The sequence below is a fragment of the Eptatretus burgeri genome, chromosome 16 (assembly GCF_056783735.1).
Source record: "Eptatretus burgeri isolate ZD-2024b chromosome 16, Ebu_testis_v1, whole genome shotgun sequence".
Taxonomy (NCBI): Eukaryota; Metazoa; Chordata; class Myxini; order Myxiniformes; family Myxinidae; genus Eptatretus; species Eptatretus burgeri.
In genome coordinates this window covers 4,463,152-4,478,449 of record NC_140976.1, presented here as the reverse complement: position 1 = coordinate 4,478,449, position 15,298 = coordinate 4,463,152, and the positions used below count along the sequence as shown (strand labels likewise).

The window sequence follows — 15,298 nt, the reverse complement described above, 5'->3', positions numbered from 1 at the left end:
GGCGAAACGTTACATGTATGACTGCTTGTCCATGAGGAACAAAAGGTTTACACATATGATGGTCACATGGTAAAAGGTCACATGGTTTGGCAACCATATTGGATTTACCCTAAAATCTATTAAAAAAAAAAAAAAGTACACCACTCAAAATAATTCCAGGCGAGGGTTTGCAATCTCTGATTGCTCTTTTTCTTGTTCAAATTGTGACTATGAGGCTTTCCGTAACATCTTAGGTTTACCAGAAAACCAACATGGTGGTGCCTCAAATTTCTTCTCAACAACTGTGGGTGGAGTCAAGCCAGCCCTCCAGCCAATGGGTTTATCAGTGATAATACCAATAATGGTATCAGTGGTAATACCAATAATATCAGTGAGTGAGTGAGTGAGTGAGTGAGTGAGAGAGTGAGTGAGTCAATAGTTCGAAAAAGCTTTATATATTAGATAAGACATCCATATCTGATATATAAAGCTCTTTTTAACCAATAACTGACTGACACTCACTCATTCACTGACTGATATTAAAGATCGGTACCTTCCAGGTGACGAAGAAAGCTGAAATTTTGTGTGCCGATGGACATTGAAGCCAGTACACCGGTAAAAACCACAGAACCGTCAGACAACATCCATAAATGAAAATATAAATAAATAAAAAAATATTAAAAATCAAATGCAGGTGAGTGACCCAAGACAATGGGGGAAGCATGATTCATATGCTTGCACAATGCGTAAGCACACCCTGCTAGTGGTGTGTGTGTGTGTGTGTGTGTGTGTGTGTGTGTGTGTGTATAGTATATATATATATATATATATATATATATATATATATATATATATATATATATATATATATATATATATATATACATCTAACCCCAAGGCAACAAAACGGCTCAAGTCATACTTCAGATACTGTCATTCACATGACAAGGGCGGCATAGTCGTCGAACCAGACGAGCCAGAAAAGCCGTTGGTTTTAAAATAATAAAAACGATTTTCTTAAAAGGGTGTCTTTTTAAAATTCCTGTGCAAAAGTTAAAGTATGAATAAGCACGCCATACTCAAGGCATAAAAATCCGTATATGACGTCACAATGCCACTGAGCAATAAACGAATATGCGTTAATTAATTAAATCAGGGTAAAAACTTGTTAAATTGTTGGATTTTTTTTATTTTAATTTCTTTTAAACATGTAAACACTGTGATATCGACGTCGCGCTTTAAATCTCAGTTTTTCAGCTTTGTCGGGGAAAACGTAATTAATTCCCCACCGCAGGAAACTCCTGACAAAGTTATCAAACTCCTCTTGTGTTCACGCACCAAAACCATGAAGATAGCCACGGCGCCCAGTCTCCAACATCGTCATCAGTGGAGAAATCGATGATTTCGAAACATGGAAAATGTATCACAAACAAACACAAACACACAGAATGTGAGGAAAAAAATGACGAGTAAACGAGCGACACTCACCCCTCCATTCCCTCGGCATGCTTTCGGCGGTTCTCTGGACTCGATTCCAACCCACAAAGATTCTGACGTCACCTCGCACGCTCTGCGTGCTCATGACGTCACTGCGTGCGGCAGCGCGAGTCCAGTTCGCACGTGCGCGATGAGAAAATCGGTGTGAGAGAAAAGAAAAATAATAAAAAATAACAATAACAAAACAATAGGGCCTCGTGTTGTTGAAGATCGTGAAAACTGTGGAGTTGTGAGGAGACGGACGCTGTGAGGAGTCGTACTTCGGTGATTTGAACCTCGTTCTTGGGATCGCGAGGGGAGCATTGAACGTGCACGGAGACGTGAGAACAAGCGAGAAATGGGGGAATGGAAGAGTATTCGTTACACCCTTGTCGGGCTGGGGGGGGGGGGAGGGGGATCGCTCCGCCGTGCCGGATCGGCGGCTCGGGCGGAATCTCGAGACATTCCCGATGTTGTGATGACGTCACACGTTCCCTTTACCCTTCTACTTGTTTACCCTTATTTATTTAATATCCATCATAAGCCTGGAGTTGGCTTCGTGGTTCAGGTGGCTTGGCTTGGGATCTTCGGGTCCTGAGTTCGAGCCCCTTTTGTCCGCTGAATTAACATTAGGTGGGGTTGACTCAGCCAATCATCCTCACGAGGTCGCCCAAGTGAGCACCAGTGTACTGGTGCAGGGGCACTGCATCAATGGCACAGCTGCCCTCCAATAAATGACAGCCACTTGGCAAACGAAGCTGTCATACACAATGAACAGATCGAATGTCCATCTGTTACATGTAGTGGTGCTTCAAGCAGTATGTGGTGGGCAAGGCTTTTGTTGTTGAAGGTGGGACCGGGCCATGCCTGCTGGGCACGGCCTGGGAGTTGGGCCTGCATTGTTTGTACGTTGTAAGATTTGAATACAATGGATTGCTCTTCGATGGCCGCCATTTTTTAGGGCCTCCAACAACAACAAGCAACAACAGAAATCAGATTCACCACCTGGGGATTCCAACAGTGCGGAGACTTCGACACGAGCAACGGCGACCACAGCTACGGGTACGTCAGTAGTCTGGGGCACGCCAGCCGCACCTCCAGCCTCCCTGTTCTCTTGACTTGCACGCTGCTGACCTTCCTGGCACTTGGAAGAAGTGGAGGGAGAGCATGGAGTCGTACTTGAATCTCACCATGGCAGGATTACTCGAGGAGAACAAAGTGACGATGATTGTACACCTTATTGGGACTGAAGGGAGGGGAACATACGATACCATGTCCCTGGAATACGGTGACGGGTCCAGCATCGAACACGTAATGGAGGCATTCACCACGCGTTGTAATCCTCATCCCAATGAGACTGCGCAGCGTGATAAGTTCTTCACAAGAGATCAGCATGGAGGTGAAAATATGGACACATACGTGACTGAGTTGCGTGTACGAGTCACGACATGTAACTTTGGGACCATCCGTGATTCCTTAATCAGGGATAGGATAAAATTGTGGCATTACAGATGGGGCACAGCGAGAACGGCTGCTCGGGGAAGCTGATATGGACCTCCCAAGATGCCTCCAGATATGCAGAGCCACTGAACTGTCAAAACTGCAGGTACAAGAGACTGAGCCTCCAATGGAGTCATCCGTTCATGCCGTACAGACCACAGAAAGCACGTCAAGCACAGCAGCAACCACAACGAGCTAACAGCAAACAACCGCAGCGATGTCAGGGGTCATGCAGTTATTGTGCACGGGAGCGCACAATTGCCCGGCATGTGGACAGCGGTGCCGCAAGTGCTCGTCACTCGATAATTTCAGCTCGGTTTGCATACAATCCCGGAATAGGTTTATCAACTTTCTAGAATTGGATAGCAGGTTGGATGTACAGCAGAGGCGACCCAAGGAGGATGTCCTGACTGTCTCATTGCTTCCAGAAACCTTGGGTCCTACGGAGCATGTCAACAAAGTGCAGACAGCATATCTGAAGTAGATCTTTGCGAACATGAACATGCCTGTGAAGATCGGGAGGTTCCAAGTGGATGGTGGAGCAACATGTGACGTTCCGCCAATGAAATATCTCATGGGTCTGGATTATCAAATTTAAACCAATGGATCAGACACTGGTGTTCTTCAACAAGACTAAAGCTAAACCAAAAGGCAGCTGTCAGACACAACTCATAAATCACAGGAATTCCAAGCGCTATCATATTCAGTTTGTTATCCTGGAGCAGGACTGCACACCGATACTACTGGGGGGCCATAGCCCAGCAACTGCAGTTACTTGAGATCCGACATGATCTCATGACATGACACCAGCAACAAATCCTCCAGGCAATTAGCTGACACTTGATAATGTGATGGAATGCTGTGGTTATATCTTCACCGGCATTGGACTGCTGGAAGGGGAGTATCATATCGAGACTCATCCCAGCGTCAAACCAGTCGTACATCCACCACGCAGAGTTCTAGTAGCTCTGCGTTCCAAGCTCGAGGAGGAACTCAGCCATTTGGAAGGGCTAGGCATCATCACACCGGTGGCAACGCCAACCCCATGGGTGAACAGTATGGTAACTGTGATAAAACAATCACCAGGAAAATTGAGGATATGCATTGATATGGAACACCTCAACACTGCTATCATGCGGAGTCGTTACCCAATGGCGGTCATTGATGATATCCTGCCGGGTTTGTGGAATACACGTAGCTTCAGCGCATTCGACGTGAAAAATGGGTTCCGGCACGTGCAGTCAGATGAGCCAAGTTCCGATCTGACAACATTCAATACACCATTCGGTCGTCACCGTTGAATGAAGATGCCATTTGGAATTAAATCTGCACCAGAAGTATTCCAGAGGCGCGTTGATCAGGCCTTGGAGGGCCTACCCAGCTGTAAGAAGGTTCATGATGACATTTTGTTGTTCGGGGAGGGAAGAACGGATGAGGAAGCATCAGCCGACCACGATCAGAAGCTCATCCTGTTTTACGAGTGGTGCAGACTGAAAGGAATGCGTTTAAACCCTGAGAAAATGGAACTGCATCAGTCACAAGTCTCCCATCTCGGGCGTTTACGTACGAAGGAGGGAGTGAAGCCGAACCCTCAAAGTGCAAACTGTAGTGGGGATGCCTACGCCGACAGACGTCCCAGCAGTACGTCACTTCGTCGGATTTGTTATGTACCTGAGCACGTTTCTGCCAAAGCTAAGCGACCTCTGCAATCCTCTCAGACAACTGACTCGGTGAGATATTGTCCGACACTGGACAGAAATCCGTGAAGATTCACCGTCTGAGATCAAGCAACTCGTCACCGCACAGCCCATACTACGTTACTATTGCCCACAGACTGAGCTCCCCCTTCAAACTGATCCCTCTGACATCGGACTTCTTGTTGCGCTACTTCAACATCGTCGGCCATTCACGTTTGCCAGTGGAGCCATGACTGATGCAGAGACTAGAAATGCCTAAATTGAGAAGACAAAAAAAAACAACTTTTGGCCTTACAGTTCAGGCTCGAAGTTCCATCAGTTATACTTACGGCCGGAAGGTGAGAGTGCACACAGATCACAGACCATGAAAAATTATTGCCAAGAAGGATTTAGCTCAAGCTCCAAAATGCTTGCAGAGGATGCTACTGTTGATGCAGCCATGATGTACTTGGCTGACACCTTGAGCAGGGCGTATTTGCCAATGAAGCGATCTGTGAACATCAGCAATAGGATGTCAACATGCTGAATCATGTTCCGGAACCAGTCGGAATACAGCAGCACTTACAAACGATGGAACATTACAGCTGTTGCAGCAAACGATTCGAGATGGATGGCCAGAACCAATCCGCTCTGTGCCTGAGGAAATTCGACCACACGATCACGTTCGCAATGAGCTCGCGACGCAGCACGGACTTGTTTATCGTGGTGAACGCCTTGTCTTACCACGGTCTCTTCGCCTTGATCTTATGAAGCGCCTTCATTCAGCTTACCTGGTGTGGAAAGCAGCTTACGGCGGGCTCGTGAATGCATTTACTGGCCCGGCACGAATGCAGATGTTCGGGACTTCATCCAGAAATGCGACACTTGCAGTGCAACAGCAGCCAAACAAACCAAGGAGACACTAAAGTCTCATGACATCTTGCAACGTCCATGGGAGAAACTGGCAGCAGACATATTGTATCGGCGGAACAGAAGGCATCTCCGGCAATCGAGGGGGGCGATTGATGACATTAATGTTTGTGAGGCCCCTGCAGATGGTGATGTGTCTGATGGTCTGACCAGCGTTGAGCCACCTCCAGTCATGGGTGAATGGGAGGCCTCACCCGCATGGGAGTCAGTGATGTATAATCAACCCGGGAGGCAGACACGGTCTAGCAGACTTGTACGTAGACGAGCCAGGCTGAATGATTCTGTCTGTGATCCATGACAAAAGGAAATTTGAACTGTTCATTGGATTTTTTTTTTTTTGGGGGTTGTATTTCTGTGTTGAATTATTGTTAGAGGAAAGAAGTTGTTACATTTAGTGTTGCTACAACCATTATGGGGAGCCAAGGCTTTTATGTTGAAGGTGGGACCAGGCAATGCATGCTGGGTTCGGCACGGGAGTTGGGCCTGCATTGTTTGTACGCTGTGAGACTTGAATACAGCCAATTGCTCTCCGAAAGTGCCGCCGATCAATAAGATGGGGCCGAGAACAGTGCCTTGGGGTACTCCAGCCTTGACAGGGAGAGGAGAAGAAAGGGTTCCATTGAGAGCCACACGTTGACTATGAGAGGGGAGGAAGTCAATACTCCCAGTGGAGTTGGCCTTGGATTCCATAGGCAGACATTTTGGAGATCAAGGCAGGATGCCAGAATGTATCAAAAGCTCGAGATATGTCCAGAGAGATGTCCCTGATCTTATGTCTGATATTGAGGGCCTCCATCCCATTGTTGGGGAAGTAGAAGCAGCATGTCCAAGGAAGAGTGACCAGGTCTGAATCTGAATTTATGATCTGAGATGAGGATGTTGTAGAAAAGGAATGATTTTATGTGAACCGTGATGATGGATTCCATGACCTTCCTGATGATTGGAAGTAACCCAATTGGTCTGTAGTTAAGGGGATCTGTTTTACACCCTTTTTTTGTAATGCTGTGATGTTTGATGATTTCCAAGCAGATGGAAGATGACCCATGGTAAATGACAGGGGAAAAGAGGAAGTGCAAGAGTAGCAGAGCAGGTTTTTAGAACATGTGAGCTGACGTCATCTGGTCCAGTTGCTGAATCGGAGTTGAGGGTTGCTAGAAACTTCTCCACCTTCTCAGGTGCGAAAGACACAGAGTCGAGGGCAAGTTGGGTATGACTGGGAAGGGTGGGTACAGAGAGAATGGGGCTCGGGACACAAGATTTTGAATCAAACACAGAATTGAGGCATTCGGCCTTCTCACGAGCAGAGTCGGCTCCGGTGCCACCTGAAGTGAGGGAATAGATGGAAGGGGATCATACTCCAGAGCCAGAATGCATCAAAAGCTCGAGATACGTCCAGAGAGACGGCCCTGATCTTGCGTCTGATATTGAGCACCTCCCTCCCTCCATTGTTGGGCTGCTGCCTCCTGCCATTCGTTTAGGGTACTGTGCGACATAATCTGGAGCCATTTTAAGAAAGCGAGAGGGCTTATCAGAGCATCGAGAGGTTGTGTGAAGGAAAAATGAGTCCTTCAGGAAAAAACTGCTATTAAATGATCATTTTTTGTAATATAAGTTTTTGAAATGTCATTCTTCCCATTGGTGATGCAACCGTCAGTGAATTTTGGTTTGGCCTGGTCAGTATTACCGTCCAAAGTAGCTCAACAAACGATCTGCAGACTGTGAGATAATCTCTCAACCCCACCTTGTCTGGTCTCCATGTGATGATGCTAGCTCACTCATAGTGGTCAACTTCTTCCTTTTCTTTATTACAGGAAGTTGTTAATGACTATCTAGGTCTTGCCTTTTCCTGTAAAACATACACTGGTGTCTTCTCATGTCGTCGCCTTGCTTTATAGATATCTACACTACAACCTCCTTCAGCCATGGTCCTCGTACACCGTAAACAAAAAAGGGAATTCGGGACGTGTGAGATTGTCCCATCGTGGGTCTGTTTGCTCGTGTTCACAATCCCCATTAATGAAGTGTACGGAGATGAGGCCAGCAAATCCACGAGCTGTATATTTAGCATGGCATGTGTTCTTGTGCAAGGCAGGTTGCTGGGTGTTACTTGGGATGAACTCGACATTGTGAAAGACCACGAGAGATGTCAGAGTTTCATACGGAGGCGTCTCATGGATACTCTGTCCAATTCTCTCCGTTTCTTCCCCAACGGCTGGCCTGCGTGGCCTGTCAGCACTATGGTATTGCAGGTAACATCATTATTTCACTGTAATATTAACTTTTATACCCAATAAGCTCTTATTTTCTGTCCCTGAACAATGAATGCTACCCTTTCATGTCGATCCATCAGATCACTCGCAAATCTTTTTTTGACCGCATCTGCACCTACTTGTCCCGCAGGGTCGGGCAGTCTGTTTATCCTCGACATATCCACGCACGGTTTAAAGCAGGTCACCAGGTGGGTCTGAACCAAGACATTTCACCGATACTCACCTCAATATCTTCATTTCCTCATGAAATTCAATCCGATTGGCTCGTTTCTATTTCTTTCAAAAAACACTATGTCACCTAAAACTATAATTTTACACTTGCAGGGTACTTTTGTCTTTACCGATGTGTATAATGATACCCACACAAGTATTCACGGGCAGCACTCGTTCTTCATGCTGCAATACCTGAAAGGACTTGAGACAAGGTCCAAATCCCTCTTCCCCGAAAGACGCTATCGTGGGAAGCAGCCGAGTCCAGAAATCTTGACTCGAGGCTATCGGATCCATTTCATTTCAGGCGATCGTGGGGAGATGGGCTGTTCGACGTGGCGTGGAGTGAAACGAGTGAACGATTGGTGCTTACGGCGAGTGGTGATGGCCGGCTACAGCTATGGGATGTAACACAGCCAGGTCCACCATTACAAGTTTACCAAGGCCATGAAAGGGAGGTAGGGACAGGACCAGAGCAAGCACACATTATTTAGATTCCAGTCCCATATTTCACTCACCTGTGTTCTATGTGTGCCGGACAGGTGTACAGTGTGCACTGGAGCCAGACACGTGGAGAAAACCTCGTCGCATCTGGATCGTGGGACGGTTCGGCTAAAGTGGTACGCTGCTCGCTGCTTCGGGCCCTTTAACTTTTTGGGACTCGATTGCCGGAGCACAACCATCATAATTATCAACTGGAATGTAAAAATGAACTTCGAGATGAAATGTTTAAATGCACTCACCACTTCCCTGGAATCCTCGCCATACAGTGGGACATCTCGAGCTCAGAATGCTTGTTTACCTGCCGAGGGCACGAAGCGGTCATCTACAGCAGTATGTGGTCGCCTCATATCCCAGGATGCTTTGCCACATGCTCGGGTAAGAAATGATGCTTTTAATGAAGAAAAACTCTGCCAACAGTGCGAGCACTTGGATTTTTGTGGTGGATTAGGCTGATGAGAGTGAATAGTTTGATGTGTGCAGATTGAGGGTGTGGGTTTGGTTTACTTGCCAGAGTGTGCACTTAGAGTGTGCAAGAATCAGCACGTTCAGAGCATTGGATGGGTGTGTGCAGGGGATGGCACGTTGAGGGTGTGGGACATCAAGAACCCATCGTTTGCTCGACTCGTCATCCCAGCCCACACGTCCGAAGTGCTCTCGTGTGACTGGTGCAAGTACGATGAGGTAGGAGAAAACTTCAGGAATGTGTGATAAGGAGGGGTGGGGTGTCACAAGCCCACCTCACACCGCATGACAAAGTGATTTTGTCACAGCAGAACTCCTTTTTTTTTTCAATTTAAAAGAGCTCCCACAAGCACATTGTGCAACCAACTCGATGCACCCCAAAATGAATGGCTTACGCATGACAGAAAATGGCCATTAGATGCAAATGGATTCACTCATACGATGTTAAGATTAACCGTTTACCTTTTATCCCTAACTCGGTTATCAAAACGGCAGTTATGGACGTCCGTCTCATCTGATAGTCGTTTAAAAGTTATTTTGCCGGCTGTGCCAACCGTGGTCCTATCGATCGTACAAATAGTATTAAATTGTTATCCCTGCCATGCGACCCGCACCATAACATTCTCGTAACCTCATTTCCTTTCTCTAACTCGATGAGGGCACGTGTGGTGCACCTCCATTTCCTCGACGACATTATGGTATCTGGAGTACACATTGGCTGCTGAAGCACGATACGGGCACAGCCAGGCAGCGATGTCTTTCCCGGAAAGGTCTCCCAAAGCCATTCCTTTGAACTTGTCAAAGGCCAAGTGTCCGTGGAAGAGTTCATGGTGAAAGGTTAAACAACCTCGGGCCAACGGTCGATTGCGACCGCACTTTTGGCCATTCGCTTTCTTAACTGACATTTAAAATCCAGCCCAACAAATCCAGAGGCAACACCACTTCTGCCCTCCACCAATGGGATCATTAGATACACAACAGAGGTAAACGTCCATAGCTCTGATGACCTTTCTTAGGTTGTCCATGAATGTTGCGTGACCGATTTGACGGCGAATTCTGCTCTCGCTCAGAATATCCGTCTGGTGTTCACAGCACCTGGTGCTCACGGGAGCCGTGGACTGTAGCGTGAGAGGTTGGGACCTGCGGCAAGCACGACATCACGTGTTTGAACTGCGCGGTCACGACTACGCCATCCGAAGATTGAAGGTGCTTTGAGCTCATGGCCTCTTCACTACAAACACGCAACCAGACACCACCCGTCCACCTAGCACAATGACCCGCCTTGTCCTTTTGCATTGTATTTCCTGATTCAATGGGAGGCAGATGTAGTTTTAGCAAGGGTAGTCCACACATTAAGCTCAAATCAAACTTCGTTCAAAGCAGAGCAATGGAAACGGATGTGTTGTTGTCTTTTTCTTCTTCTTCCAGTGCTCACCTTTCCAACGTTCAGTGCTTGCTACCTGCTCGTACGATCGATCAGTGCGGTAAGTCTTCAGCTTTGTTTTATCACGAGTCCGTGTGCAACGTGAATGGTGTATAAGGTGTGACCATTTTCTGTTGCTGCAACGTGCACAAAGTGAGTCTCGATCTGTCACGCTCACAAAGTGATTTTGGTCCCACAGCCAATACTTCGGTCACTAATTACAGAGTTCATAGAACACCTGATGTCACACAGTCTTGAGAAAAAGAACCTTTGTGTTTCTGAGCATGATCTATGTTTGTTTTGTTTGTGAACCTTGCATAACAGACATGATGGTAACCACCCAGCGCTATCCATCCATCCATATTTATCAGAACTGGTCGGCCTGTTGGTCCTTGCCTTTCACCAAGGCCAGATGTGTTTGGGGCCAGTGCAGGCATTATATGTTTGATACTATTATTATTATTATTGTTGTAAATATTATTAGTGTTAATTATATCCTTTGAAGGCTCCCTAATTACACCATGTGATACAATAAAGCAACTAGGTATTACCCTAACATCAAATTTATCCAAGAATCCACACATTACTCAAATAGCCAAGTGTGCCTCGAAGAAACTCGGAGTCCTGTTCAGATGTTGAAGATTCTTGTCCTCTGAGCAGTTGCTTCAAAAATAAATATAAAATATTTATTTCATCCTTGTACGGAGTACTGCTCTCACATCTGGGGAGGTTCCAGCTCAACATACTTACTGGACAGAATTGAATCCAAAGTAATCCGATGTGACCTCAAAACTCGACTCACTCAAATTACGCCGCAAAGTTGGCGTTGTCCGTCTCTGTCTCTCTTTTATACAGGTATTACTTCGGTTTCTGCTCCCGAGGACTTGCTGCTTGTGTACCTCCACCATTAGTGAGATCACAAAATACTCGACAAGCCATTTCATCGCATGGTCATTGTGTAGGCATTGGCAACTCAATCCATTGAGACCATACTCTGTACAGAGCGTTGGTGCTGCCTAAGCAGTCTCCTTGGCGATTGGGCACAATCCTGGACGGGTCGCCACTCCGACACAGGATACCAGCAAGCTGGCGCTCATTTTTGCCAACCTTGGAAGGATGACAGGCAGAGGCAGATGATGACAAGCAGATCTCGGAAGGATGACAACTCCTTCCTGCTATTAATTCAGCAGCCAAGTGGGATTTGAACTCAGGACTCTAGGATCCCAAGCCCACCACCCTAACCATGAAGCCAACACCAGGCATATGGTGGGTTGTTATGGCATTTGTTTCTTCACCTTCACTGCCAAACTCTGGAACTCTTTACCTTCTGATGGCTTTCCAAATACTTATGGCCTTCCATTTTTCAAAAGGCAGATTTTTTTTTAACTTCCTCAAAAATTTTTAAGACTATTCCCTCTTTCTTCACTTTTCTATTTATGGATTCTTTTATTTAAGACCTGGCCTTGAGTCTTCAACATACAGTGGGGAGAACAAGTATTTGATACACTGCCGATTTTGCAGGTTTTCCCACTTACAAAGCACGTAGAGGTCTAATTTTTATCATCGGTACACTTCAACTGTGAAAGACGGAATCTAAAACAAAAATCCTGAAAATCACATTGTATGATTTTTAAAATAATTAATTTGCATTTTATTGCATGAAATAAGTATTTGATCACCGACCAACAAGTAAGAATTCCGCCTCTCACAGACCTGTTAGTTTTGTCTTTAAGAAGCCCTCCCATTCTCCACTCATTACCTGTATTAACTGCACCTGTTTGAACTCGTTATCTGCATAAAAGACAGCTGTCCACATTCAATCAATCAGACTCCAACCTCTCCACAATGGGCAAGACCAGAGAGCTGTCTAAGGACATCAGGGACAAAATTGTAGACTTGCACAAGGCTGGGATGGGCTACAGGACAATAGGCAAGCAGCTTGGTGAGAAGGCAACAACTGTTGGCGCAATTATTAGAAAATGGAAGAAGTTCAAGATAACAGTCAATCTCCCTCGGTCTGGGGCTCCATGCAAGATCTCACCTCGTGGAGCCTCAATGATCATGAGAAAGGTGAGGCATCAGCCCAGAACTACACGGCAGGACCAGGTCAATGACCTGAAGAGAGCTGGGACCACGGTATCAAAGAAAACCATAAGTAACACACTACGCCGTCATGGATTAAAATCGTGCAGCGCACGCAAGGTCCCTCTGCTCAAGCCAGCGCATGTCCAGGCCCGTCTGAAGTTTGCCAATGACCATCTGGATGATCCAGAGGAGGAATGGGAGAAGGTCATGTGGTCTGATGAGACCAAAATAGAGCTTTTTGGTTTAAACTCCACTCGCCATGTTTGGAGGAAGAAGAAGGATGAGTACAACCCCAAGAACACCATCCCAACCGTAAGGCATGGAGGTGGAAACATCATTCTTTGGGGATGCTTTTCTGCAAAGGGGACAGGACGACTGCACCGTATTGAGGGGAGGATGGATGGGGTCATGTATCACGAGATCTTGGCCAACAACCTCCTTCCCTCAACAAGAGCATTGAAGATGGGGCGTGGCTGGGTCTTCCAGCATGACAACGACCCGAAACACACAGCCAGGGCAACTAAGGAGTGGCTCCCTAAGAAGCATCTCAAGGTGCTGGAGTGGCCGAGCCAGTCTCCAGACCTGAACCCAATAGAAAAATCTTTGGAGGGAGCTGAAAGTCTGTGTTGCCCAGCGACAGCCCCGAAACCTGAAGGATCTGGAGAAGATCTGTATGGAGGAGTGGGCCAAAATCCCTGCTGCAGTCTGTGCAAACCTGGTTAAGAACTACAGGAAATGTCTGATCTCTGTAATTGCAAACAAAGGTTTCAGTACCAAATATTAAGTTCTGTTTTTCTGATTTATCAAATACTTATTTCATGCAATAAAATACAAATTAATTATTTAAAATCATACAATGTGATTTTCAGGATTTTTGTTTTAGATTCCGTCTTTCACAGTTGAAGTGTATCTATGATAAAAATTACAGACCTCTACGTGCTTTGTAAGTGGGAAAACCTGCAAAATTGGCAGTGTATCAAATACTTGTTCTCCCCACTGTAAGTAATTGATTAATTAATTAAAAGACAGGCAGACAAAGGAAAAAATATCTTGCTCCTCTCTGCACATGTGCAGTCTCGACAAATTCAGAATCAAACTGGAACGGCACTCGATAGCGTGCGTACCTCCTCCAGGTTGAACAGGTTAGATTTTGTATCCCACCGATAGGTCAGATCCGAATCCGAACCTGAACCAAAATATAAATCGGCTTGTCACCGAACCAACTCATCTTCCAAGTTTTGTCACACCTCATCTACACCTTTTTGAAACATGCTTTATCTCGTCTTTTTTGGCCCTATATCTCAATGGTGAAGATTCACTTAAAAAGTCTCGTATCCGGATATTCATCAAAATCTCATCATTTCGTCCGAATCCATTCGTAACTTTTTGAGATATCGTGCTCACAGACAGACAGACAGACAGACAGATAGAGAGGGGTGAAAACATGATCTCCGTTCACTTTCGGTGGTGGAGGTAATTACTGAAAAACAACAGGTTCGTTTGCTGATTTGTGTTCAAAGTCTAACGATGAAATTGAAGTTGTTCCTTGATCATGAACTGATGTTTGTTGACAGACACACACACACAGATTCAACCAATTACTTGATTCCGCTTTTCGCTTCATGTGCTTGGGGTAATAAGACAAATTAGAAGAAAAACAAAACGTTACTTGTGTCCTCCTGTATTGGCTATCACTATCCCTCAACACCCCATTATCTTTGTGTAGGTTCTGGGACTTTGTCCAAGCTAACCCCCTGGTACAAACCATCGAACATCATTCAGAGTTTGTGTGTGGCCTGGATTTTAACCTCCATATTCAAGGGCAGGTCAGTCTCTTTGAACTATTTAGTGCTAGTTTTGTTCCACCATTGCCGTGTACCGTGCATGACGGCAGGCCGATGTCCCATAATCCTGTACAATCGTGATGCCTTTCCTGCAGATGGCTGACTGTGCCTGGGACGAGACGGTGCGGGTGTACCAGCCTGCCTGTCTCGCCCCGGCTCAAGCTCAATGATCTGGGGGTACGAGAACCACGCAGGATTATCCGGCAGTTTGAAATTCGCATAAATGTACACAAATGAGCGAGTTCAACAGGATGGCACAGAGATGGAGTATCTGCCTTTGAGGGTTCGATTCCCGACCTTGCAATGAACCGTCGGGTCGGTGCTTTGTTGGCCTCAGATGAACGTTAAAGATCGTGCCGTGCCTCAGATGAACGTTAAAGATCCCACAGTGTCTCGCAACGAGGAGTGAGGGAGTTACTGCTGGCACCTTGAACAGATTCCTGCCCCGACGACCTCGACAAAGTCCAACCCGGCAGGCGTTGGGGCTCTGGCACCCCGTGACCCACCTTGGATCAATACCGGTCCACGGGAGAGCCTGAATCATGGCTGGCGTGAGCAACTACATCGGATTAGATTTTCAATTGCTTTAAAGGTCTTTCTTCTGATCCAATTTGGACATTATACCACAATTGGGGAGGTGGGGGACGGTTAAACCAAGGGGTTTAATAGTCATTTCTAATTAATTATGAAAACCCACCTACAGCTTAATAATGTCTGTTCTTGTCAAAATTGTAATAAACTACTTTCACATGACTGCGCACACCAGTGGTTTAATGTTTGTGTGTGCAAGGCAATACTTTTACAAACGTGTACTGCTCAATGAAAGGCTCAGTTTTCCACATGACCGAGCTTTTCGTGTTCTTCAACAATGGGGAAAACCCCCCACGCACCCTCAAAATTCATAGACATGCAAAACAAGATCGGAAAGAAAAGGTGAAG

General features: G+C 46.1%; 2 protein-coding genes across 7 annotated transcripts in view; one reads left to right on the top strand and one right to left on the bottom strand.

The window, feature by feature from the left end:
- Window positions 1-1,606, bottom strand: part of LOC147010358 (transmembrane protein 181-like) — a 17,475-nt gene extending 15,869 nt beyond the window's left edge. For 2 of the 3 annotated variants that reach the window (XM_085860210.1, XM_085860212.1), the window contains exon 1: window positions 1,468-1,606. In XM_085860210.1, coding sequence (XP_085716336.1) covers window positions 1,468-1,475 — 8 coding nt within the window. In that variant the 5' untranslated portion in view covers window positions 1,476-1,606. Of the gene's footprint in view, window positions 1-1,317; window positions 1,443-1,467 lie in introns of those variants that run through there. The other variant, XM_085860211.1, reaches the window with a different exon arrangement.
- On the top strand, window positions 1,564-15,112 carry PEX7 (peroxisomal biogenesis factor 7). 4 transcript variants are annotated; one of them, XM_085860218.1, is made up of 11 exons: window positions 1,564-1,740; window positions 7,654-7,810; window positions 7,962-8,019; window positions 8,349-8,499; window positions 8,584-8,661; window positions 8,812-8,920; window positions 9,117-9,226; window positions 10,100-10,213; window positions 10,436-10,491; window positions 14,242-14,341; window positions 14,455-15,112. In XM_085860218.1, exons 2-11 carry the CDS (start codon window positions 7,705-7,707, stop codon window positions 14,527-14,529), a joined length of 957 nt encoding a protein of 318 aa, XP_085716344.1. In that variant the 5' UTR covers window positions 1,564-1,740; window positions 7,654-7,704; the 3' UTR covers window positions 14,530-15,112. The 4 variants fall into 4 exon arrangements, with proteins under 4 accessions (XP_085716344.1, XP_085716342.1, XP_085716346.1 ...); XM_085860216.1 differs by having other exon boundaries at window positions 1,564-1,796; XM_085860220.1 differs by having other exon boundaries at window positions 1,572-1,740; window positions 7,650-7,810.
- Window positions 15,113-15,298: the final 186 nt, after the last annotated feature.

What these genes read in the sequence shown, in the direction of transcription:
- PEX7 (XM_085860218.1), top strand. Translation starts at nt 7,705, where the DNA reads ATGTCAGAGTTTCATACGGAGGCGTCTCATGGATACTCTGTCCAATTC. An exon ending in TCAGCACTATGGTATTGCAG is followed by an intron (nt 7,811 to 7,961) that starts GTAACATCATTA and finishes CTTGTCCCGCAG; the next exon opens with GGTCGGGCAGTCTGTTTATC. An exon ending in ATGCTTTGCCACATGCTCGG is followed by an intron (nt 8,921 to 9,116) that starts GTAAGAAATGAT and finishes GGGTGTGTGCAG; the next exon opens with GGGATGGCACGTTGAGGGTG.